A 26,668-nucleotide genomic window follows, 5' to 3' on the forward strand; every position below is an offset into this window, starting at 1 on the left:
CCACCTGCAAAATCGATTCCCACACACGCCTGTTCCCGAAGGAAATCAGGAAGAGGCAGGTCGGAGTCGCCAGTCACCGGCAGTTTTGTGTTCGGCCACCTAGAAACCGGCGTCCAGCGCTGACCTCCCTTCAGCGGCACCAGAGCGGGGAGATTCGGGGCACGCCGGGCAGTGCTGGGGGACCCTAGGAGTGGAGTACGCAGCATCCGTGCTGCCAGCGCTCAGGTTGGCTTCTTCACCGTCAAAAATGCAAATATAAAATGCTGAAAAACTCTCCCATTCCGTCTGCAGGTGGAAATGAAAAGCTCGGAAGGGCTTGATGTGCTGCTGGTGGTGCCTCACAAGCCAGGGCTGGGAGCGGCATCGTGTTTGCCTGGTGGCTGAGCTGCTTTGAGGTGGATCAGACCACTCATATTTTACGTTCCCGCTAAAATGAGAGAACGTAACTAACGTGTGACTCCTGTCTTGCTGCAGAGCCCTTGGTCAGTGCTGCTTCTCTTCCCTGTCCTCACCATGTGCCCATTGCAGACCCACCATGTCCTTCCTGGGACACGGGAAGTCCCGTGGGAACTTGCCCTGAGAAGTCCCTGCCCAGGAACCGCCTGGCCAGGTTCTCGTCTGTGCAGAGACCACCCCCAGGCTGAGACGTACCGGGACTGGATGGAGGTCTCCCAGGTGCACAGCTCTTGTTTGAAGGTGTTTAGTGAAGGAGCTTCTGCAAGACAGGAGAGAGGACACAGAGAGAAAGTGCAGAACAAAAGAAGAGTGAGAAGACCAGACGGAGGGAAAGGCAGAAGAACCATTAGCTGCTTCTCCAGAGAAACGGTGAGCAGAAAAGCTAAGCCCAGTCAAACGCAGATAGAGCACAAGTGTTGCAGCACACCGCGTTTTCCAGGTATGTGCTAAAAGCCATCGCATCCCAGTCTGGCTCTCCTCGTCAAAGCTGAACGAGACCCAGGAACATTCCTGAGTTTTATCTAGCTCAGCTTCATGTGTCAAATCAGAGAAAGGGTCTGACTCAGACTGTGGTGCGGACACTTTCTGCAGGCTCCTTGCCGAGGTGGGCCGGGTCTCCCCAGTCATGTGCACAGAGGAGTTTGCTGTACATTGGCCACATCATTTTCCTGTGGAGAGAGAAACTTGACCATGTTTTTAGCTCCCTCTACCCAGCAAAGTGCGACAATGTCTCAGGGCCATGCACAGCACAAGCAGGCAGCAGAAGGCCTGACGTCTTCTCCTCGTACCCCACGGCCACTGCCAAGAAGGTTAGACAGCCCCAAGCAGAAAGAGGGTATATCATAATAAATCCTGGTAACCACCCATCAGCACCAAGACAGAGGTGCCACCAGAATAAATTTGTTTTGATAGCCCATCTCGCACTCAGCTGCTCATACCAGCTTCTCCTGAGCTTGGACCCAGGCTGGTGCACATCATTGGCTTTATGGACCTGCATCACTGTCCGGCCAAGGCACAGAAGATGAAGAGCGTGTCTTGGTCTTTGCAGGTCAGACCCCCACGCAACTGTTGTGGCACTGGGACGGGAGAGCGGGGAGGAATACGCAATGACTGTGCCGACTTCAGACTGGGAATAGATTCACTTTTCATTCTCTCAGACAAGCAATTAGAGATGTCTCCCCAAGCAGTTCCCACCCAGCAAGGAGTTCCTAAATATGAAAATTCTTCCCTTCCATATTATTTTCCAGATGTTCAGTCTTCGCTTTCCTTTATTAATGCTTCTTTTGCCAGGGTGACTCATTTAACAATTAGCTTAGGCATAGGGTGTAGCAGCTGTTACAGATATTACCTGTGCCTCTAAGGCAAAGCTTCTTACTGTTGTTTTTTATCCATCTCTCCTCTCCTTCTAGGCCTTTAATAACGTGTAAAAATATCTTTAAATTAATGGGAAGCTCTGATTCCTCAACCAGGTCAACAGATGGCTCATTTGGACCTGCCTGCAATTAAGCAGGTGGAACAGGCCCAAGGAGCAGGCAGGCAAATGCGGCTGTTCTTTCCCCAAGCCCCGCTGCAGATCTGATGGGAAAGACTCATTCGCTGGCTCCTGTGTGAGGCCATTCATTCTATCAGCCTCATAACTTTGTGTTCAAACTTCCCTCACCTGACTGCACCTTCCAGGAGATCGGTCCTTCTCATGGCAGTGAGCTGTGGGTGTGATGATGCTGATTTATCTGCGCATTGTTGGCTTCAGGGTCTACTTCGGGTGCTTGACTGTTGGGCAAAATCCTGAAACCCTGGTGTTTCTCAGCTGAAACACTGACTGACATCTTTGGTTCACACATTAGTGGACACTGAGGGTGGGGCTCAAAACTTGAGCCTAGTGCCATCTCATTTGAGGATGAGAGGAAATGGCCTCAAGTTGCGCCAGGGAAGGTGTAGGTTGGATATTAGGAAATATTTCTTCACCGAAAGGGCTGTCAAGTGTTGGAACAGGCTGCCCAGGGAAGCGGCTGAGTCACCATCCCTGGAAGTATTTAAAAGCCGTGTAGATGTGGCACTTCAGGACATGGTTTATGGTGGACTTGGCAGAGTTAGGCTTGCTCTTAGACTTGATAATTTTAAAGGTCTTTTCCAACCTAAATTATTCTGTGAGTCTATGATTCCATGATTCTAACTGAGATGTCCCACATCCTGTGTAGCCTTCAGCTGCTGCTCTTGGAGGCTATGGGTCTCCTGTGCCAAACCTATCAGTCCCACAGGGATGCCTTAAATACCCTGAGGTGTCTAAAATCATGGTAATGTCTGTGTTTAGCAACTGAGTTCCCCCAAGAGAATCACTAGTCCCCAGGCCGTATCTTCAAGTCTGTATTCAGTAAGGACTCATTCATACCATGGTAGGACTCTCACCCCAGCTGTCCGAGTAAAGATGATGTAAAAACTAAGCAACGACGTCAGGATCTGCCCTGGTGATACCAAACGCTTTCTTTGCACGAAAAGAAAAATTCTGATGAGAATCCGAGTAAAATCATCAGGACGGGTTATCCTGTGAAGATACCATTACTATCTTCTTCCACTGGCAGCTAACTCAGCTGCTTAGTACTGTGTGGCTCTTTTCCTGATGTTTTTATCCACTCTTACTCAACTTGTTCCAAAACAGTCTTAAGAGAGGTGCTTAGGAGGCGACCTATGGGAGGTTTGGCAGAAGGATTACTCAATGGCTGAGCAAAGCTTTAAAAATGACTAAGGCCAGCAGGAGGGGACTTCCAGCCCCGAGCCATGACAGTCCCTGCTGCTCCCTTCTGTGAGCAGGACTCCAGACCTGGAGCTGTGTGCGACGCTCAGCACATCACCAGTCCCACAGACTTCACCTATGACACACCTCGTGTCCCCTGTGCTTGAATCCTCTCTGGGACCAGGACTTCACTGACTGCACTGTCTGGGTGCTTCAGTGAAGCAAGGAAAAATGTTTAAATCAGAGCTTGCAAAGAAGTTCATTGCTGCTTTGCTGTGTGTGGAAAAGAAGAGCTCCGCTGGTCTGGGCAAGATCTCTGTTGCACAAGAGAGCCCTTCAAGTTTTGATTTCTGCCCTGTTCACTTTGCTAACGCTGAGTAAGTCAGCAGGGTGTGTGTTCCTGGTAATTCTTCCTCAGCTCAAGCTCTGCATCTCCATTAGCTTCACAGAGATTTCTGGACTGTGCTGTCTGATCCCTGCATGGCACAATTTGGAGTGGGCTTGCATGATACTGGCTGGGATGTGTTGAACCTCCTTCCTACCCCAGCTCGCTTCACCTCTTCCACCAGCCCAGCAGCAGCCGATCTCCTGGCGAAATCAGAGCCCGTCGCTCAGCCCACCGGCACGGCTCCACACGCTGCCCAGGCTCCTGTGCTGTGGGGTCCTGGTGCAAGAGCTCAGCAGCACAGACCCCCACCAGAAGGACCCTCCACCCCGAGTCTGCGCCTGCACACCAGGAGTGATCAGGGATCACAGACAAGTTTTCTTGCTTTTGGATGACATCAGGTTCAAATTATACCTAGCATTAAATTCAGCAGTGGCTTGTTTTTGATACAGCAGCAGCAGTGCGATAGGTACTGGTATTAAAAACTGAGCAATGGCGTGTAGGCTTCAGAGTTAACACACAGCCCGAGGTATCCCATCTCCAAGAGCTGCTGTTTGAAATCATGGCAGTCTCCAGTACAACGTGTCAGCTATGTAGCTGGCACTGCAAAGCTGCTTTTCTGAGCCAGGGCAGAACAAGTAAGAAGAATTTGGGGTTTTTTGTCCTTTTTTTTTTTTTTTTTTTTTTTTGGAAACCTTCAGTTCATCTTCTGAAATGCGATTGTCAGAACAAGGCAGAGATTCTGCAGAACAACCCGGCCTCCAGCTTGCTCCGCCAGGACTGAGATGGGGGATGCGGGTCCTTCCAGCAAGCTGACATTTTTCTTATGGAAAGAGGTTCAGAGACAGGCAGGAAAAGAAGGGAGAAAAGCTTCTTGAACAAGCTGAGAGTGAAGTCGGAGAATGAAAAGGCCCAGACGGCGCAGTGTGCAGACTGCAGATGTGGCAGAGGTACCTGCTGCCTTCCAAGCCACCATTGGGGTGGCATGGAGAAGGCCGCAGGGTGGTGAAGCCAGTGTTGAGCCTGGAGGAGGCTGCTTAACCAAGAAGGGGTGTGAAGGAAGAAGGAAGTGATTAACCCTGGGCCAGGAAACAAAAGGTTGATGAGGGCGGTGAGTCAAGCAAGCGAGGAGATAATTAGTAAAAGTGATCAGGAATTTAAAAAAAAAAAAACAACTTTTTTTTGTTTTTCCAAAAAACACTGATTTATCAAAACAAAAGATAATTCCTAAACCAACACAGTCTAATGAATTTCTGTAACATGAAAAAAACTGGGAAAAAAGTTTGGGAATTTAAATTGCTCATCCAATTTTTTTAAAAAAATGTGGTTGGGATTTTTGAATTGGTAAACACTGCACTGTTAAACAGCTCGGACCACTCTTCGAAAGTCAGAACCAAACCAACACATTTCAGGAGGGTAACAAGTGCTGCAGTTGACCCAAACTTCATGCTCGGAGGTCATGTCTTCACGCAAAAAAAAAAAAAAAAAAAAAAAAAGGGTCTGGTTTTGGTTTTACTGCAGTCAGTGGCAGATCTCCTACAGCCACCTCTGATGGAAGGCTTCTGTCTGTTCTGGAAGCCATGAACAGACAGTGCCGTGTTTGGGCAGTTGCCCTCACGTACATGCCAGCCTGCGGCACCAAGAAGGAACATGAACCCACAGAACCCTGCAGACCACTGGATTTCAAGTGATGATCTGATGAGCACCCTAACGCGTCCAGGAAAACCCGAACCTCAGTGACATCTCTCAGTGATCTCACCATCTCCTGCTCCTAAATGATCTCTGTCTGTAACATCACGTCCCCTTTGTGCCCAAGTCCAAAGTTTAGGAGTCTCCCACCACAAAAGGTATCACAACCCCCTTCGTCAACCCTGCATGTCCAAGCAATTCTTTGATGGTGGATAGTAAAGGCTGTAGGTGCTGCTGGGCATGTTCCCAGCTGGCTGTGGGCCTTTCTGCATTGCAGGATAAAGTCCTCTCCAAGCTGTGCTTGTCCCAAGCCACCTGATCCGAAGCTTTCTTTTGTCTCTCTGGTACACTGCATTTCAAAGTGCAGCCACAAAAGCCACCAGACCTTCTGTCTTGAAGAACTCCATGGTCACATGCAAACAACTTACCTTTGTGCAGGAACATCTCAGCGAGCCTTTCTGTCACAGGCCTTTACTGAATAAGACTTCGACTTTCTTGCGAATCCAGGTTATCTTATTTTAATTTTTAGGCACCTAGTCCAAGATATCTTGAAAAGGATGAACTTGCTGTTGCTGCCTATGCAGGTAAGAGACACACACAGTCTTCAGCAGCCTTCACATTTTGTTCTGTGTATGTATGTATTTCACTGAAGCTAGTTCAGCTTGATACTACCAGGCTACAGGCTTCAAGGCCTCCTGAACGGGGCTAAGAATATTCAGGGCAAACGTATGTGACCTCTGTGAAGTCAGCAGGTTTTGGCTCATACCTTAACGCCCGTGGCCGCAATGGCACTCACCCAGATTCAGCCTTGGCTTCAGGAATCAGCCCATGCGGTCCATGGCCAGATTCTGCAATGCAGGAATGTGTGCTTTTCTACCTGGTGGTAACCTGGAGAGAACGGGTGGAAAAGACTTTCCTCTACTCTGTCCCCCCCCCAGCAAAACGCCGGCCAGCTGTAATTCACGCTGTGACTATTACAGTTCCTGCTCTTTGAGCTGCTTGGCTGCTTTTGACCAGTTAGAAAACAAATAATCAGCAGCAGCACAAACAATACTCTGCAACTATTGCTCTTGGGAGGAGGAAGCTTAGAGCATCCCTGGAGTTGGTTTCCCCTTCCCAGCCCCAAGCCACACCAGGCTGGCCTGAGAGATGCTCACCTGCATGCCCCAGGGCACTGCTGGAGCTACTGACCAGCTCCCGAGGTGCGAGGAAGTGATGCAGCTGTGCTTGACTTCTGTGCAAAAATGCTGACTTGCAACTGGTGTTTTAGTTCCTAAAACTGGTGTTTAGGAAATACACCAAGTTGGTGTAATCACTGTAGCACTTGTCTGCTATTAAATATAACAATACAATAGCACTCAGACTACTCAATAGACAGGCATGACTTACTACAACAGAGAAAACATGATTTGCAGCTGGAGAAAAACTTTACTGAGTAAAACTGAGCTTTTTATCAGAGCTTTTACTGAGTAAAACTCAGTAAAGCTCTGACCCTTTATGACTTTTTGGGCAGTACTGCATTATTTATAGAAATTATTACAGGTACCTGGAGTTCTGCCTTTGAAAGTTAACCAGAGGAGGCCAGAAGCACCACCGCAACCTGCAGACCTTGTCAGACAGATAGGCATGAGGACTTTGGTTTTATTGGATATGTAATTCATCTGTCCCCATTTCATAGAATCATAGAAGTTGGAAAAGACCTCTAAGAACACCAGGTCCAACCAGGAAACCAACACCACCATGCCTGCTACACCATGTCCTCAAGTGCCACATCTACACGTTGTCTGAACACCTCCAGGGATGGTGACTCCACCACCTCCCTGGGCAGCCTGTTCCAATGCCTGATCACTCTTTCAGTAAAGAAATTTTTCCTAACATCCAATCTAAACCTCTCCTGACGCAACTTAAGGCCATTGCCTCTCGTCCTGTCGCTAGTTACTTGGGAGAACAGACCAACACCTGCCTCACTACAACCTCCTTTCAGGTAGGTGTAGAGAGCAATAAGGTCCCTCCTCAGCCTCCTCTTCTCCAGACTAAACAGCCCCAGCTCGCTCAGCTGCTCCTCATAAGACTTGTTCTCCAGACCCTTCACCATCCTCATTGCCCTTCTCTGGACACGCTCCAGCCCCTCAATGTCCTTCTTGTAGTGAGGGGCCCAAAACTGAACACAGTACTGGAGGTGCAGCCTCACCAGTGCCAAGTACAGGGGCACGATCCCCTCCCTGCTCCTGCTGGCCACTCTATTCCTGATCCAAGCCAGGATGTCATTGGCCTTCTTGGCCACCTGGGCACACTGCTGGCTCATGTTCAGCTGGCTATCGACCAACACCCCAAAGTCCTTTTCCGCCAGGCAGTTTTCCAGCCACTCTTCGCCAAGCCTGCAGCGTTGCATGGGGTTGTTGTGACCAAAGTGCAGGACCCGGCCTTTCACCTTGCTGAACCTCATACAGTTGGCCTTGGCCCATTGATCCAGTCTGTCCAAATCCCTCTGCAGAGCCTTCCTACCCTGAAGCAGATCGACACTCCCACCCAATTTGGTCTCATCTGCAAACTTATTGAGGGATAGATTTGTAGCCCATGAAGACAGAACAGTATCACTGAACAGCAGTAGAATGTAAGTGCAGGGAAAGGACTCCAAAGAGGTATGGGGCAACTCCTCTGGTATTTCATTGGCCAGAGAAATTACCATCACCTATAGGTATCTTTCTTGACCATTTAGCTGGAAGAACCTGGTACCACCCATACCTCTCCCAGGTTTCCGAGACAGGACCCTCCACGTCCTCTTATATAGAAGTATGCTTTGTTCAATTAGTCTGGCATGTAATGCTTTGTTCTTACGGATTTTGGAGCTACTCTGATGTGCAGTAAGGCAACTGAGACTTAATTTCATTATTCATCTCAATATGTTCCTGCTGCATTCAGAGAACAGACTATGGGCCCTCCTGTGGCTAATTTAGCACCTGCAAATCCCCATGCTTTGAATCCAAAGGCTGAGCAACCTGCTGAATGCATTTGCAGCAACTGCACAGGGCAAAGCATCCCACTAGCTGTGAAGACTTTTTTTCCCCCTGTAGAAACTTTGTATACACTTTCTCACAAGGAGACTATCACATCCTAGTTCTCCAAGACCAGGTGTACCCACTTGTTCTCAATTCATTTTGGCAAAATCTGAGCAGGGTTTCAGGGAAAGCAATGTACCTGGAGGCTGTGGGCCATCCTCAGACTGGAGCTGTTAACAGCTACCTCCTCAGCTGCCACCGAGCATGACTGAAGTGAAGCAAACACAAGCTGTTTAAGCTAAAATAGTTTAGTAGTTGCTAATGGAGCCTTGCTCAGCTAAGCCAACAGAATCTGCACTGATATGGATGAAAACTGATCAAAATGCCATTCTACTGTTTCCACCACAAACACAGCAGTTTCCGGAAGTTCGAACTAAATATTAAAGTGCAGTAAAACAGAAGACTTAACTTTTTAAGATGCCATCTTCCCTAAATCAGACAATGCAAGTTTTAGAATTGCTTGGCCTTACCAACCTAGTGTACTCATTCTTCCTCTTTGCACTCTAAGATGCTTCAGACTAAAACAGTGCAGATAACCAAGCCTCCACAGGAATTTGTATGTTTACCCTGCCTCCTCCATATTTTGTTTCAAATTATGAATTGCAGCATCTTGGAAGACAATGGTAGTAAGATTCTGTACCTTAAGTCACGTAACTAACATACACTTATGCCACTTTCTTGGTGCAGTAGCAAGACTTTTTCTTCAACCGTACAACAAGCTGGAAACTCTTCAAAAAGCTAATTTCTAAATTCAGTTTAGAATTTTTTTTTAAACCACTGAGTATGCATGACTGAATATTTGTTATGCAACCATAACAACTGTCCTTTTCAAGAAAGATTCCTGCATAATGTGAATACAGAGAATCCAAGGCAAACATGACTTGATCTTAAAACTTTAATAGTAAAAAAAGTGTAAAACCAAACACACCGCTGAAAACTTATCAGTAAGAATGAAAATTTAAATGTTCAAATTCAGAATAGTGCAAATTTTCTTCACTCCCTTCCCTGCCTCTTCCAAACTTAAATCACTTTGGTTAAGATACTTAGAAGTATTGGCAAATAATGAACTTTTGACTTACATTTTTGGCTGCATTATTTCTAACACATACAGATTTAATTTCAGTCTTTACAAATAAATCTTAAATACTTCTCTACCAAACAGCTGTAGAAAATCAGTAACCTTTACTCACACTTAGCTTTATAACATTCTGAAATTGGTTTCAAGATGATTACAAAACTGTCTCCCCAGCAGGCAGCATACTTCTTAAAACAGCTGAGCTGATCCAGCCCTGATCTGAGGGCCTAACTTCAAGTAGTCCTATAAAATGTGATTATTTAAGTTTTAAACATTTCAGGAAGGATCTTTTACCAATGAAATTACTCTTGATTTACTCCAAAGCAAGATTAGAACTGGGTTCTACTCTAATACAGACTCTGTGCTAAACTTTTCCTTCTACAAAAAAGCACAAGCAGCAGTTATAGCATTCCCTTAGAAGAGTGAAAACAGCCAGAAAACTGCTACCTGGCCTCAGCGTCTTTTTTGATAGGTCAGTCTTTAACTGATGCCTCTAACTACATCTGAAGCCATGTAAGATTGGAAACGAACACAAAAAAAATTGCATAATACAAAAAGACAAATCCATAAAAGTTTACAAGTACACCATAACCACAAAATTGGAGTATTTCTAAAAATCTGGGTTCAATGAAGGATACAACAAAACTAGCTTTACTAGTTAAATAAATTATTGCTCCATTTGACTCCATGCAGCATTGAAATGAACTCAGAACCCTTTTCTCTTTAATCTCTCATAAGAAATGATCGATACTGAAGAGAACATGAGGCTCAGATTTACTGTACATTGCACTTCAACTTTAAGACCTAATACTTGCTATTTAGGTCTCCTGTGGTCTAAGCTATCAAATGAATACGTTGTGCTCACCAGAACTAAGTATTAAGAAACACCAAATGTTTTATGTAGTGACATATGCACTTTTTGTTTTTTAAGAAGGCAATCACAGATTGCAAGTTCTATAGGGTTGTGAAAAAACAAGTAGTGATCTCTGTCAGACACCAAACTGAGAAAACAAGCTTCTCGCTTTTCTTCACATACAGTTTAAGCCACATTTTAGGCCCGCTTCTGTTTCCCATCACTTCAGTCAAAACCCCGACTCAAATAGAAGCAAGAAGATCAAGGCCACCTCTAAGCAGAAAGCACAAATCTAAGGAGTTGGGGGCACATTCTCAGTGGCCAAGCAATGGCCTGCAATGCATGTTTCTTCAGTGACACCAGACTTAAGACACCTAACAGCTCCCTCTGTGAGATAGTGAAGTATGTCTAATACCAAGCAGGAGTACCTATACACCTAAATTTCTTAATGAACTGGGGCCAGAACTTGATTCTTGCAAATCTGACTGACAGCTTCACAAGTAATGAAATTTCCAGTCAGAATTTTCTGATAAAAGTCCATGTTTGACCAAGATTGTCTCCAGTGTTCACCTATTGTACTGAAGTAATTTAGAAATTCCAAACCAAGTGACTTCCAAATTTTGTCTCGTCAAGCCTCTCCACCGTCAAAGACAGAAACTTTACGCAGCATTACGAGTAAGGGCACAATTCCTTCATAAGACTCCTAAAAGCACTAGTGCAATGCCTTTAATCTGTTTCGATCACTCTTATTTTTAAATAACCCTATTTTTTTAAAGATTTGGATAAATACTATTCCTATTAAACCATACTTCATCATTGTTAAGCACCATCGATCTACTTCCTTTGGGCACTGATACAAGAGCTTGTAATTAAATTTCAGTTTCAAGGCTTTAAAATACGGCAGCTGCTTCAATAACTTACATTGGAATCTAATACTTGGAAAACTGCCACCTAGCCTGAACAGTTGTAAGCAACTTGGTGTTAAACTCTTCCAGAGAACAGCCATACGCAAATGCTTCTGCAGTAAATCAGGGTAAGATTTCAAGATAAGCAGTTAATTTCACTTGGCTATTCTAAGAGTGGATTAATTTTTTTTCCACAAGTCATTTGTGCAGTGAGCCCATAAAGAGATTATTTTTTCTAAATAATCTTCAATTTAAAACAGGAACACGTCTTCGCAATGTTGCCTTCACATCAGTACTGTGCTCTCTTCTTCGAGGCTTTAGTCATTGTGTGGTTTCTCCGGTATACCCTAGTGATAAAAAACAAACACGTTATATTTTAATGCCATCTGATAAGTTACCACATTATGAAATATTTTCAGTGATTAAAGAGTCAACTAACTTCAGTTAGGCTGACAATGACCTAGCAGACATCTTATACAGCTCAACGAGGACGTGCTGCTTAACTGTGGACAAAAAATAAATCACTATGGGTTTCTGCTGCTTCAGCTGGTGCATCTGATAAATCCATCTGCCAACACACTGTTTTTTATAGGACTTTGTTACCTTTCCTCCCCATCTCAGTTTATTTCTTAGAAGGTAGACAGTGCTTCACTCAATGGGCACGAATTCAGTATTTTAACAGCCCTCTTTCAAACTGTCTTCAAGCATAAGTTGCTTGCGATATGTTCTTCTCACCCTAGAGTCAAAATGCAAATGTATTTGCAAGTATTGAATGCGTTCACCGTTCTGCAGCCTCTAGCAGTAGCAGCAATAGATATTTGTGAGGTCCAAGTTCTGAATACCATGCTTGTTTGCCAGATGTAAAGAATGATGGTTACAACACAAAATGAAGTCTTGCCATCCCATTAACCCAGCTGACGTGCACTGACTGAGCAACTTTAGGTGTCATAACAAGCAGTGAGAGCTGATGGCAGCAGCAGCACCTTCACCTTTTCTTTTGAAATCAAACTATTAAAGAAAACATTGGATTTCATCCTCAAGCTGATAACAAAAAACCAAACCCTCTGCTAAAAGCAGGTTTGTTTAAAGGTAACAGTCCACCTGACTACTGCCTACAAGCTCACTTGATATCCCATAACTGAAAAGCACCAAGCACCTCCCACCTAATGTTTCTTAGGATGGGAGGGGATGTCTCAGGGACACTTCTCATCCTGCTGCTTCTAATTTCTTCTCTTACTGCAAAAGCAAGGCAGTGGCTCAGGAAGAAGCGAGGCAACTTTGTTCCACTAGAGTATTTTCCACAGGTGCCACTTCCTACTCTAGACATGCACAGAAAATATCTACTGTTTGATTTGCAACTGTCACGTGCAGCCAAACAGCTCGAGAACTACAGGAAATATAGCTACAAAAGTAACTGTTTGTCCGATTCGGGTTTAGTTCGAAAACTGTAGTACCCCATCTTCTTGCCACATTTGCGATGGTTGACAGAACAGAACAATGCTTTTGGGTCATCTCTAGAAGAAAAACCTAAAGCGCTGGGCTTCTCCACGTTTTTCCACACTAAATAATGGCAATGCAAAACACAAGATACTTCTAGACAACCAGAACAGAATGCTTTGCCTTGCCAACTTCCCACTTTCTTTTTAAGGAAAATGACAAGATTAACAGGAAAGTTGCAGGCAGGAACCAGTTTGATTTTAAGTACATTCAGGTGAGATACCAAGTGACAAGCAACCAAAGGAATCAAGAAAGTCATATGTGCTAAATTTATTTTAGCTCTTTCTTCTTTAAGGCTCACCTCCTTTGCTTTCTAACATAAGACAGTAACTGGGATTACCACATATGCCAACGCAAAATGCAGAACTGTAGCGTATAACCGACCATAATTTTATTCTGAGACTCTGCTTGCAATAGCAAAGCTTAAACAAAACTGTATTAATAAATCTTTTTCACTTGATGCGAGTGGCAAACTTAGAGAAGTTATGTCTTCTCTTCCTCCCCACATGTAGTCCTAAAAGAAACCACATGCAGATAGTATGCACCGCTGGGATTTGAAGGGGGAGTAGTGAGCTTGTATTTTAAAGAACCTCAGAGCAAACCAAAACTGACTGTGAAGTTAAGACCGTGATCGTGGTCCCAGGAAATCTGTAACTTGGTGTCAAGTCAGCATGAAAGAAAAACCTCAAGAACAGGAGCTGATATGCCTTGCGCTTTTTTTTTTTTTTGAACAGCCTTTTCCACAAGAGGTTACTGTTAATTTAGTGTTAACTGAGAATCAATACTAAAGAAATTGATCTTTAATGTTAGCCAGCTTGTCTGCAAGCCTGTCCATCTGCAGCATCAAGTTCAGATATCCACATGAGAAGTACGTTAGCATCCATCCTCTGGGTTAGCAAGGCTAGCCAGAAGAGACAGAAGCCTGCTCCAGGAAACACAGCTAGCTTTAGACTATTCTTTTTACTCATTTTTGGTTCAGTCCCAAAAAGCAGCTCTTCCCCTTACCAAAAGGTCAGAGACTAATATTTCAGAGCTCTCAAATCTACCAAAGTCCTTCCTTCAGTAAAAATTAAAGGCACCTAAACCACAATAGCCTAATGGAAGTTAAATACTTGGAAGTATGTTTTCCAGAATAAAGGACTTAGAGCAAAGAAGACAGAAGTTAAATCAACACAGTATTCATTATTACTGTCCATCGGTGTCAGAACACTTTTGACAACAAGCCTCAGGCTGATGTTCAAGCACACAGCCAGGTTTACTCTTAAGTAGGCTACAAGGAAATAACTACTTAAGAATCTAGCAAATGAGGTAATATAGTGTAAATTACTATCTCATATATGGGGTGATACTTGAATTACGTCTTAAGTGACCAGAAAGAGAATGTTTGATTCTAGAGTGGTGGAATTTAATGGTATGTAGGTACATTTCCTTTCACCTACATAACAAAAATGCTTTACTGCATAAAGTCCATCGGTGTCTCAGTTTTCTAACTACCTTAGATATTACTCCAAAGTACTGATGGAACAGGAGTGATTAAGGTTCTCCGCAGAAGCGGTGTACTGATGCCAGTCTTATTTAGGCTGTTGTTGGAAAAAACACAGACAATATTCAATGCTTACTAAGACAATTCACACTCTATTGGCAACACAGGTTGAACGTTTCATCTCTTGGCAAGACATCTATTCATCTCTGTCAGCTTGTGAGTCACACCCTTAAAGGCATAGTTTGTTCTTGGACTAACAATGGAAGCTATTCGGACTGTTAAAGGAAACACTAATTATACAGTAATTACCATAGCCAGTTGGCGTCCTATGTTTCCTACAGTCACACCTCCTGAGAAAAATATACATGGAAGCCAAGAACGGATGTAAAGAAAATCTGGGGATGTATACCTAGTAAACAAAAGGAAGTAAGTTAGAGACAAGTTATCACCTTACACACGGCTAACAAGATGTAGTAGAATTATCTCCATGCCCCACCCCCTAACCCCCCTCCCCTCAAGCAGTAACATAAGAGAAGAAATAGGGAGACCAAACAAAGTCTATTAACTTAATAAGGTTCTAAAACCAAATGTCCTAGCCAGTGAAGTTTAGAAACTCCCTCTCCTGAGAGCCAGTTAATGATACACCAAGCCAGCAGAAGTTCAGTCTGCTGAGCTGTTACAATTTCAACACACATCTCAATTTGTCTGCTCCCCACCCTCCACGGCCAGTTCGCAATCTGATCATCTGGAACAACTGAACAATTAGCTGCCTTTGACAAACAAAATGTCTTATTACAAGAATAGGCCAAACATGTTAATAACTAACTTCCAGTGCACGTGCACCCCTGGTTTTAGTTAAGACAGGAGAATTGAAATAGTATTTTAAAAGTGTAACTTACTGATAAACACCATTATATACAAGAAACTGGGTTATCAGAGTTGCTACAAAGGCTATTGTAATCCCAAGTCCGAGACCACTTCTTGATCGGTCAAATGTCCACCAAAGACCCAGTGATAAGGCTGCCAGAGTCAGGGACAGCTGGACGTTGTTTGCAAAATCTAGTTTCTGAAAAAAGATGTTAAGGACAATCCTTTTAACTCTGCAGACATCCCGCTGCTAAAACTGAACAAGGGACAACTCAAACTGAAAGTGAGCATAATTTTGTATCTCCAAACACAATACGTTAAGAAGCTGGGGTTTTCAGACATGCTGAGCAGTCATAGCTCTTGCTGACTTTGTGTGGAGTGCGAGTGTAAAGGTGACATCCATTTTTGTCACACTGAGCATCTAAAGAATACACTATATCATAATGTATTTAACTTTTCTGGATTTTTGTCTCGAGTAACCCAATTATCCCTGCTGATTAGGTTTTCTGCTCAAACCATTGTTATTCAACACAAAGAACACTCCTATTGAAGAGTTCAGTGTACCTCACTGGTTAATTGTCTTAAGTATTAGATGTAGACAACATACAGATTAAAATAACACAACTTACACTGTTACACTTGCAGTTAAGCCAGACATACTGACATCTGTCCCTCCCCCATCCCAGAACCCCCCCCCCAACTACTTTTAATTGAACTGTGTTAACTGTCTTAAAGTAACTACTGCCATGTACTGCAGGCCTCACAGAGCTTTATGTCTCTGCCAGTAGCACCATCCTTACCTTTGCAATTCTCCCGGACATGAACTGGAGAGCCTGTTTCATGACAGACTAAGCACATCGAGCAACAACGTAAACTAGTTCAAGGATACAGCACTTGCATGATTAATGCCAACAAAAACTGCTATGCACCGCATTACGCTGGCCCACTCTCTCTTGAATTTGTGCGGTTCCCCAAGGTGGCTGTCAATGCAGGGATACAGCAGGCCAACAACAGCTGCAAGAAAAGTAACACTACTCATACTAACTGTTACACAACAATTACTTCCGTATTACTATTAGTTTGGCAAATAAGTGCTTGACAAAGTAGCAAGGTGCTTATCATGCTACTGCAAGCATGGTGAAGAGACAACTATTACCCCCCCCCTTTAGAAAAGAAAAAACCCACCCTAAGAAGCAATATTCTGTCTGAACCTTCAAAGCAGACATATATATTGCGATGTTAAGGCATCTGACTTCAAGCTCCTTTTGTCCCATTTTGTCCCAAATTAGATATTGTAGAATCATAGAACCAAACCATTCTATGATGCCTCATTTGACATCCTCAGCAGATGTTTGTTTTGTAATAGTAAATAAGAAACGATAACAAGAAGTTTAATTAGTGAGGAATGAAATGTGTGTTTATTGCTCACGTGCAGGGCAGACAGCTTTATGAACTTGACTCATTAGCTGTGAATCAGGCCCTAAATTAAATATTTGCCTGGACTCAAAAGTTTCTTGGCAGAGCTGCTTTCTCTCCCTCTGCAGGGCTGAAAGTCAGTCGATGCCACCATCCAGATCAGATGAATTTTGATACCAAACAGCAGTGCTGAACTTACAGAAGCACCTACCATCAGTCGTATTTATGTCAGGGGAAAATAACAACTCATAATATTAACCAAACACAGCTTTTATCCTCTTACAGCATTTTCTCAGCCTTACCAGTCTGTAAGTTGGTTGCAGAAGAAGAAACACAGGCTAGTGTTAGCTCAGCTGCTAACACAAACACTAGATGAGTGCCGTTCTTCTAAGCCTTGCAACTCCATGTGTTGTCCCCAACTCCAGGGTTAGATGTGCTGCTTTAACTGTATGTAACATGTATGTTTGTCTCCTTTCCTACCCCTTTTTCCCCTCCTTCACCCCCTAAAATAACTTCTACGTGAAGAAGGCTACAAGACATACCATTCTAAGAAAAACATGTGACCTCATGCTGAAACAGCTTTGTTAGTCTGGTGCCAGTTACCAGGACTTTCACCTTGTGATAACAGCTAAATACCAAAGTTTAACCCAACCGTGCCAGGACTGTGAGAACTCTCACTGGAGCACGTCTCGGGGCAATCTCTTTTTACTGCGCGGTTTGTGGTTCATTCAGATTGATGGTTTATCATTCGCACTCCCTCACTACGAGGCACAAACAGCACACGACACTATAGCCGCGCTAAAAAAAAGACTCCAAACAAACGCGGAAAAGCTGTTAAAAGCGCTCCCCGCGCCAACCAAAACCAGACAGCGGTGGGTTGACTTCCCCAGACCCAACGCCTCGTGAAGCTCCCAGCCCTGCGGCGAGGCCGAATATCGCTCTGACGAGGGCAGGAGGCGCTTATAACGGCCGCGCTGCGCCAGGTCCCCGGGTTTCCTCGGACGTTTCGGGCTTGGGCCCTGCCGGCCGCCGGGCCACCAGGCCACGGCAGCGGGCACCGGCCACCACGTGACTTCCTTGTTTTCGGCTCAGCCCGTGGCCAGTTCGCGCCGGCAGCCAATCCCGAGCGCCGCCCGCCACTCACCAGTTCGCCGTCAGCCAATGGCCGGCGGGGGGCGGTGCCGCTTCGCGGCGCGGCCCTACCGCGCCCACTCGTGCCCCGGCGTGGGGGGGAATCCCGCGCTGACCTCGCGCTGTCACTGTGAGGGGCCGGGCGCGCGCGAGCAGCGGGAAGCGCGCGGGTGGCCCCGTCCCGCGCACGCACCCTCCCAAACCCCGGAGCCGGCGCCACCCGCCGCAGCCCCCCGGCCACCGCCGCGGGAAGGCACCGGGAAGGCACGGGGAAGACCCCCCCCTCCCCTCCCCTACCTGCAACCCACTCGCGGGGGCCGGCGCCTCACCTGCCGCGGTCCCGCAGCACGGCGGCACCCACCAGGCGGAGGAGAAGAGGGTGGAGATCACCTCGTCGGGGAACAGCGTCACGTTCCGCTGGACCTGCAGCAAGTTGAGCACCAGGGCCATGAACGCGCCCACGACGAAGAGGACCAGGCTCCTCCGCACCAGGTGGTGGCTCCAGGCCAGGGCCCCGCCGCCGGGGCTGCGCGGCCCGCGGCCCGCCGAGGGGCCGGGGCAGCTCGGCATCTCGCCCGCCTTGGCGGCCGGCCCGGCGGCCGCCTCCCCGCGCTGGGCTTTGCGGCGTCCCCCGGGGCAGCTCTCCAGCCTGGGCATCGGCTCCGCCGCGGTCCTAGAACGCGCGGAGGGACAGCCCGTTACCCGAAGCCCGACGGCGAGGCGGCAGCGGGCTGCCCCGAGCCCCTCCGGCAGGGTCCGCCGCCTCCGCGACCCCCATCAGGACCCGTCCCCCCCCGTCATCGGCCGCCTCACCTCAGAGGGCTGCGCCCACCGCCTCGGCCCGTAGAGGGGGGAGGGCGATCGGCCGCCGCTCTGCCGCCTCCCTCCCGGCTCACCGCCGCCAGCCCGCGCCCCGCGTAAGGTTTATAAGCCCCCAGCCGCCGGCGTCACGTTACCCGGCGCCGACCTACCCGCGGCCGGAGGCAGCGCCGGCCCCGCCGCTCCGCGCCGCCGCCCCGCCCCGCGGGGCCGGGCCGCGCCGGGCGGGGCGGGGCCGAGCGCCAGCGCCGAGCGCGGGAGCCGCCGCGCCAGCCCGGGCGCCCGCGTCCAGTCGGGTGAGGCGCCGCAGCCAATCCCGGCCGTGCGGCTGATATGACGTGCGGCACACACCACCGCCGGCCCCCCGCGCCTCGGCGGGCGGCGGCAGGACCGCGCGGCGGCGCGGCCGAGGGGCGGGCGGGGCGCGAGCGCGCCGGGGGGGGGGGGGCGCCGCCTCCGGGCGGGGGGGGGGGTGGTGATGGTGGAGGTGGTGGTGATGGTGGAGGTGGTGGTGATGGTGGAGGTGGTGACGGTGGAGGTGGTGACGGTGGAGGTGGTGACGGTGAAGGTGGTGATGGTGAAAGTGGTGGTGGAGGTGGTGGTGAGGGTGGTGGAGATATTGGTGGTGGTGATGGTGGCAGTTGCATCCACAGCCCAGCCCTTGCCTGCTCACCCAGCCTGACGTGGTGGGCCGTCCCCTCGGGAGACGGCAATTAGTCATGGGGAAGGCTGAAGTTGTCTGCTGCGGCGTCTCCTGAAGATGAAGGGTTTGGTGATGCTGGCTGTTGTAACTCTAAAACGATGTGTAAGGAGATCGGGCCAAACGTAGACACTGCGTCAGCGGCCGGCCGTGATGTGCATGGTGGATCCCACACTCTGGGATGTTCCTCAGCACCAGCAGAGCCCAAGTCATGATGCACCCAGCCCTGTGCAGCCCCATAACCACCATTAAGGGCAGGTTCACCGCCTGGCCTCTGCAAGGCTCTGGGAACGAGCATGGCAGGGAGGGCTGACTCCAACTCCCGTGCTGGACCTCTCATGAGCGCTGAGCACCACTGGCTCTCTGCGGAGCAGGGCTCGGCTCCGGGGCTGCTGTTGAAGTTGCTGCTTCTCCAGGACGCGCTGGAGGCTGGTGCGTTGATGACAGGAGTGACTGGGTTTCTTGTTTGGCCTCGCTGGAGCCAGCAAGGTTGTCTTTTTCACGTGAGGTGTGCCCTCTTTGCGGTTGGAAAGAACATAGACCCCGATGGCTTCCCACGTGATGGCACTGAGGATTTAAGAATAGTTGCTCGTGACAGGCGGAATGATGGTCCCAGTTCCTGGACCATCAATCATAGAACGCTTTGGGTTGGAAGGACCTTTAGAGGTCATCTAGCCCAACCTTCCCCGCAGTAAGCAGGGACGTCTTCAATTGGATCAGGTTGCTCAGAGCCCCGTCCAACCTGGCCTTGAATTTTTCCAGGGATGGGGCCTCCACTACCTCTCTGGACAACCTGTTTCACCAACCTCATGGTAAAAAATTTCTTCCTTATATCCCATCTAAATCTGCCCTCCCGTAGTTTAAAGCCTCCTTGTTCTATCGCAACAAGCCCTGCAGAAAAGATTTTCCACATCTTTCGTGTCGGCCCCTTCAGGTACTGGAAGGCTGCTCTAAGGTCACCCCTCAGCCTTCTCTTCTCCAGGCTGAACAGCCCAACTCTCTCAGCTTTTCCTAGTAGAAGTGGTGCTCCAGCCCTCGGGTCATCTTTGTGGCCTCCTCTGGACCCTCTCCAGCAGGTCCATGTCCTTCTTGTGCTGTCCCAGTTGTCTTTCATCGATAGTTGATTGTAACAAATAAGAAGTATGGACTCAATTAAAGCTATGGAAAGAGGCAGGTCCCCTGGGTATGGCAGAGAGTGAAATCCACTAGGGATATGGCTATCCCTTCTGATCCTATCCCTTCTGATGCTTGCTGGGTTCTACTGGGGTGTGGAGAGCCCGGGTGGCGGGGCCTGCTGAGCAATGTGCCTTTGGATGTTGTACTTCACTGACTTAAGTTGTTGGTGCCACTGTTGGCAGGGACAGAAGAGCCCAGGATTTTTGCCTTAATCCTGACTAGCTTGGGGTCAGCCCAGTCCTGCCGCGCAGACTTCCCTGCTCCACCACCGTATGCGTGACCTCTGGACACGGAATCATGAACATCCAGCTCCCATTGCTGGTTTATCTCAACAGTGTACCGAAACAGCTCTTGGTTTTAGTCTCACATGCTAAAGTCGTTGATTCCTCTGTCAGATTCTTTAGGACATGATTTATTTCCCTTTCTTCATTTTTTTCTGAGCCGGTTGACCTCCACGATAAGTTTGAGTTAACTATTTTCAGAGAACAGAGTCTTGATACGTTGTCAGCATTTTATGGGTTCCTCTGCAGCAATGTTTGATTTGTTCCAGGAAATCACTTGCAGACATAACACTCCCCTGCATGGCGACCGTGTCCGAGCTCTGCACTGACAGAGGCGATTTCTCTGTATCCCCCGACCACCAAGCAACGCCTTCAGCAGCTCAAAACGAGGGCTAGAACTCATTCCCTGCGAAAGTTTCTTGCTTATTGAATCGATTTGAGATTTATCAGCAGGACTGCGGATCTCAGATAAAACAACCCATCTTTGTAAGAAAGCTCTTTCTGGAGTTGACCTATGGGAAACAAATATAATTCATCCTTGCTTGTGCTACTTCTCTACTTTATTTGAAAAGACATATTTCTGTTTTTTGGGTTTTTTTTGTTTTTTTCCCTGAGTCTTACCCGTATGCTCAGTGTCTGGGCAGAGTCCACATTCCCTTGTGCTGCGTCTGCTAGTTTTCTTTCCTGAAAGAACCTCTTAAGCATTTTTTTTATCCTGTGCTTTTCCCTTTCCTCATGGGTATGCCTCCTTTGCTACTTCCTGCACCTTCTTTTTATTCCTTTTTTTTTTTTTCCCACACTCGTAATATGATGTGGTGGTGCCCTTCTTTCTTCGAGGCTTCCTTCAGACAGCAGAGACCCAACTTCTGCGATGGTAAAACTTGCTGCAGCTTCGCTAAAACCAGCAGAAGCGATACCACCGTGCCCTAGTTGAGAAACTGGCCATGAGGTTGTTTCTCCTGAAGTTACCTGCTAGAAGAAAGGTCGAGTGTCTCTTTCTGTTCGTGTTGCTTTGCAGTCGCATTGCTTTAGGCTTGCTTTTAGAATCCGAAAAAGGGTTAGGGCTCTGCGTGCTTTGATTAATGCCTGAAATTTTGTGGCGAAGAGTTATTTCTGGAAAGAAGTGCTCATGTGTCTTTGTAAGATTAATGACACCGTTATTTTTAGCTCATTCCTTAGCAAAGACAGCAGAATCTGGAAGTACTCAGCATCACTACTTATTACATAAATAAATAATTTCACCTGTTCTTTCATGCTTTCTGTGTTAAACTCTGTGATGTTCTGCAATCTGACAACATGCTTGTCTCACGGCGACTGTTTCATGGGCTCCTTAGGCAGGAATCGTGGGATACTTGGACGTTTTATTTTTCTCTGTACTTAAGCTAGATCAAAAAGTGAGCTGCCTGCTGATACAATCCCAGAAGGCAGTGGTAGAGAATCACAGAGCAAGACCTGTATTATGTGTAAAGCTGCTTTCCCTCTGCTTCGCTGGAGCCTTTTTTGAATTTGTTCACCTTCAAGACTTTCTCCTATTGATACAGAGAATAGAAACCTTCCCAGTCATAAACTAAGCCTTAATCTCCTGTGTCTCCGTAAAAGGATTTAGTGACATGCATTGTTTGATTCCCAATGCCAACCTTCTGTACAAGAGTTCAGAAAATCTTTTGATGCCGGCAGCAGTTTATACACGGAGTTCTTTGCATGATCAGCAGTCTCCAGTGTCGTTGTGTGAACTCTCCAGAATCTGCAGTGAAGCCTGCGGATCGCGTGGTGCCTTCTCGGAGGTCAGCGTACCTCGGTAATAAATGGCATATGCTGAGTTCTGTGGCATAGTTTTGTGAAATTGCCCAAGTCCCAGTGCAGGATCTCATTAAAAGCTAAAGGGAGAAGGACGGGGAGTGATTACATGGTACAATAAGCAAGATGCAAAACGCACAGCCTCTGAACAAGACAAACCCTGGCCAGAACACTTCAGGCATGTGGAACAAAGCGGTAAAACAAAATGTGTTGGTGGTTAGTACATAACAATGTGAGTCATCCACAGTGAGCAGAACTCAAAAACTCGGCTGCTTTTGCATAATCTGAGGGTGAGAAGCTATAGTTGGAGTCTGAGCATGGAAATTAAAAGCTAAGATATCCTAACAAAGCTCTGTCTTTGTGCAGTTAATAATATCGTAGTGGTCATACGACAAATGACAACTGAAGCTTTTTTTGTTTAGTTGCCGACGTTTCTCTAGCTGCTTTTTTTACCAGAAAACCAGAAAGAACAATTATATGTAGGCTGCAGTCTTCAAGTGTCTATAAATTAATGTAACAACTATCACATAATTAGCTAATCGACATACCATGTGCAGCTGTGGGTACTGACTCCCTGTCAATGAACCTCTGTCCTGACACAGACAGCGTCTTTGTCTCGATTTCAACTTCATTCATCGCTATTGTTCTGCATATTTATGTAGCAGCAAGTTCAACAAGTTCATACTTCAAGCTGGTGATTTGCTCTAAAATTTCTTTACTGAAGGAGTGGTCAGGCATTGGAACAGGCTGCCCAGGGAGGTGGTGGAGTCCCCGTCCCTGGAGGTGTTCAAAAAATGTGTGGATGTGGCACTTCAGGATGTGGCTTAGTAGGCATGGTGGTGTTGGGTTGACGGTTGGACTTGATGATCTTAGAGGTCTTTTCCAATCTATGATTGTATAAAATTAATTGTGAAAAGATAGTATTTTCTGGTCATTTTGTTGAAAAAATTACTTCTTTGATATTAGTAGGTTTTTGAGGCTGATATGAACAATGTTACTGAGACAAGCTCTTCTGTCCAGCTATGGTTAAAAATTGTTGGAATTCCAGTCTTGCTATATTTACATTTCTTTATTTGTACTACTTCCAGATCTTTGAAGATACTAATTAGGAGCAGTGTTTCAATCTTTTTTTTTTTTTTTTTTTTTTTTAACATTGGCTGTGACATAAAAAGCAGGGCACTGTAAGAAGAAGGCTTACTTGAAAGTGAAATTATTGGCTATAATGCCTTTGTAGATGAGTAGCTAGTCAATTGTCACGTGAGGGGGTGGCCAGTTTCTTATAATAGTAGTCCAAGTCATGATAGTCTAAAGAATAGGTGAAATAAACAGATGTATCTTCATAAAAAAACCCAGAAGAAACATTGTCTTTTATTTTTTTGATGGAAACATTACTTACATGAAGAAGAAAACGAAGTACGTTTCTATCACCAGTTCTTATACAGCATCAGCTTTTGTAGAAGGGTTCCTGCAAGGTGTACGTGCAAGCATGTCCATGGTTGGCTGTAAGCTCAAATGTGTTTCGCTTGTTCGACGACTTCGGATGCAGTCATTCCCGTATAGGATAGAAAGGATATTTCCTCAAGGACTGCAACATAAACTTAGTTCCCCTTACAGCCCTCTTCTCATGGTACACGATTCCAACATTTTTATCCTCTCATGATGGTAGCCTTCCCACTGACTCCTGTCATATGGTCAGCATATGGCCATATGTCATATAGACAGCAGGTTGAGGGAGGGGATTCTGCCCCTCTGCTCCACTCTGGGAAAACCCCCAGGAGTCCTGAGTCCAGCTCTGGAGCCCTCAGCACCGGACAGATGTGGAGCCATTGGAGCGGGGCCAGAGCAGGGACACAGAAATGACCCGAGGGCTGGAACCCCTCTCCTGTAGGGAAAGGCTGAGAGAGTTGGGGCTGTTCAGGCTGTAGAAGAGAAGGCTTCAGGGAGACCTAATTGCAGCCTTCTGGTACCTGAGGAGGCCTGCAAGAAAGCTGGAGAGGGACTTTGTACAAGGGCATGTAGTGACAGGACAAGGTGTAATGGCTTCAAGCTGAAAGAGGGTTGATTTATGTTAGATGTAATGAAGAGAGTCTTCACTATGAGGGTGGTGAGGCACTGGAACAGGTTGCCTAGAGAAGCTGTGGATGTCCCCTGCCTGGAAGCGTTCAAGGCCAGGTTGAATGGGACTTTGAGCAACCTGGTGTAGTGGAAGGTGTCCCTGCCCATGGCAGGGCGTTGGACTAGATGACCTATGAGGTCCCTTCCAACCCAAACTGTTCTATGATTCTGTATGTGCCTGAAGAAGACGCTTCTGGAATTCATATGCTAGCTGGTAGGGCTAAACATGAAGCGACCGCAAAGGAGTTACTCCCCCAGTACGTGCTTAAAGATGTCATCATGCTGCAGTGTGGCAGATGAGGAGTGACACACTCCTATAGCTATTCAGCTTGGAACGAGTGGTTACACAGAAGAGGAAGGAACTTCACAGCATCCTCATTTTCCAAACTCTTCTTGCTATGTCAGGTAGAAGGACTGTTCCCATCTAGGAGAGCTAGCTGCAGCCTCAGTGTCTGATGAGATGGCCAAGATCTAAATCAGATGAGCAACTGCCTGCTCTGCTCCTTCCTTCCCTGTCCTTGTGGCGACACTAACTATAAATAGCAGAGCTGTGGCTGGCAAGAATAGACTCAGTATCATGCACTCTGGTTATGTCTGTCAGCTTCACGTCCCTGAAACTCTGGAGCACAGTGGCCAAGAGCTTTAGAGCTGTTGCTATTGTATGGGAAACACTTTCTTCCAGAGCTTGTCGCATCGGGTGATTCTGCCCAATTCACATTGCTTTTTTAAAAAAGGTACTTTTAAAACATCTGTAGCTCATCTTCCAGGACAACATTATGACTGCATGAAAGAGGTCAGGAGAGGTGCCTGAATACTGCCAGTACCTCTTCCAGGCTGCCATCTTGAGAGCGTGACTATGTAGAGCTACCCTCACCATGATTTTTTTCTCCGATCGTGCTGTGGAGTCATATATTCAGAGAACAGCCTTGGTTTTGAACAGGACATTGGGAAAAGCTTTCCAGCGTAAAGCTCCCAATGCAACCAGGAAGACAAGTGCAGAGGAGGAACAACATCAGAGAGAGACCGTGCGTACGCACTAGTGCGTGATGCAGTATGAAAGTGTGGCTTCTGCTTCGCGTCATGACTAGTACTGTAAACATCACCACTTTTCAGGCAAAATCTGAAGATTCCCATTTCATTGATTACATCAGTGCTCTCAAATGCAGTTCGCTGTACCTAGGTGGTAAGAATTGCTGTTAGACTTTTAAGTGAAAAAAGTGCAGCATATGGGAAGCCTACAGCTTTGCCTGGAGCGATGCTTTAGAAACTACTGAAGCTAGGTTTTGCTGAAAAGTGTATTTACTTAAAGCCAAACCCTTCAGCTTTTACTCATAAAAGGACACACTTGTAATAACGAGATCAGGCCACTTGCATGCAAACTCAAAGACATAATTATGTGCTAAATTGTACTAGTTATGTGCTAATGTAACTCTTGCTATCATTGCAATGCAGCATTGGACCTTATACAACAGCTTCAAATATGCCACAGTAAATTTTAGTATTTTTAGAGATACTGCTAACAGATTAGTCTTAAATCAAATACTAGGTTAGGATTCTGCAAATTTCGTCTCGTTAATGATCTGACCTGCACACTGCCGGCTTCACTTGCTTATTCAGGATTATTTTGGGATGTTGCTTATGCAAAGTGCTGAAGGAGAACAATGTGCACGGTTTAGGAACACGCACTGCGCCCACCTGGTCTGCTCCGGTGAACGCCTGAAATGGGGGTGCTGAAGTTAATAGCTGCTGCTTTCAGTTGTCCTTGGAGAGAGTGGGGGGAATTCGTACCTCCTGAGGGCTGCTGAGATCCCAGTTTGTCCGGACTGGCTCTGGGAGGTGCCCATTTCTCTCCTCTGAGTGCAACGAAAGCTGCTGCTTTCTTTGTTCAGCAGTAAGTGAGGTAGAATAGATTCAAGCTTTGCGGTCAGAGGGCAGCTCTGTGTTTCTACCTTGTTATCACACAGAATGGTTTGTAGGTCCAGAACCCACCCAGGTTTCACTGTTTGGTCAGGTTTGTTTATGTGTTGCCTCACAAGGTCAGGTGTGCGTGACATTTGTAAAGATGAGATTGGTGCCTTCACGTCTATTGCGGAGGCTCAGGAACTGTGATTGCAACAAGACCTCATGGCAAACAGGCATTAACCTCTTGGGTGTTACTAGTTTCTTTTGTCCCACCTCCGGCAAGTGAGAAACCAATGCGAGGAATAAAGAACGATAACCCCATCAGAGGAAT

At 46.7% G+C, this 26,668-nt stretch overlaps 1 protein-coding gene and 1 long non-coding RNA gene across 2 annotated transcripts; both read right to left on the reverse strand.

The window, feature by feature from the left end:
* Positions 1–9,197: 9,197 nt before the first annotated feature.
* On the reverse strand, positions 9,198–18,494 carry INSIG1 (insulin induced gene 1). The gene is made up of 6 exons (XM_075419774.1): positions 18,361–18,494; positions 17,877–18,220; positions 15,890–16,014; positions 15,033–15,199; positions 14,443–14,542; positions 9,198–11,500 (listed from the first exon to the last, which is right to left on the reverse strand). The coding sequence occupies exons 2-6, from the start codon at positions 18,202–18,204 to the stop codon at positions 11,471–11,473; spliced, it is 750 nt and encodes a 249-aa protein (XP_075275889.1). The 5' UTR covers positions 18,205–18,220; positions 18,361–18,494; the 3' UTR covers positions 9,198–11,470.
* A 5,162-nt stretch (positions 18,495–23,656) lies between these two features.
* On the reverse strand, positions 23,657–26,385 carry LOC142361200 (uncharacterized). Its single transcript, XR_012763817.1, has 2 exons — positions 26,131–26,385; positions 23,657–25,611 (listed from the first exon to the last, which is right to left on the reverse strand). It is a non-coding gene; the product is annotated as an uncharacterized LOC142361200 (long non-coding RNA).
* Positions 26,386–26,668: the final 283 nt, after the last annotated feature.

This window comes from Opisthocomus hoazin, chromosome 4, assembly GCF_030867145.1.
Source record: "Opisthocomus hoazin isolate bOpiHoa1 chromosome 4, bOpiHoa1.hap1, whole genome shotgun sequence".
NCBI lineage: Eukaryota > Metazoa > Chordata > Aves > Opisthocomiformes > Opisthocomidae > Opisthocomus > Opisthocomus hoazin.

Coding starts and splice junctions, on each gene's coding strand:
- INSIG1 (XM_075419774.1), bottom strand. CDS start 18,204: ATGCCCAGGCTGGAGAGCTGCCCCGGGGGACGCCGCAAAGCCCAGCGC. Junction 14,543..15,032: donor GTATATAATGGTGTTTATCA/GTAAGTTACACT, acceptor TTTGTTTACTAG/GTATACATCCCCAGATTTTC. Junction 11,501..14,442: donor TAGGACGCCAACTGGCTATG/GTAATTACTGTA, acceptor TTTTATCACTAG/GGTATACCGGAGAAACCACA.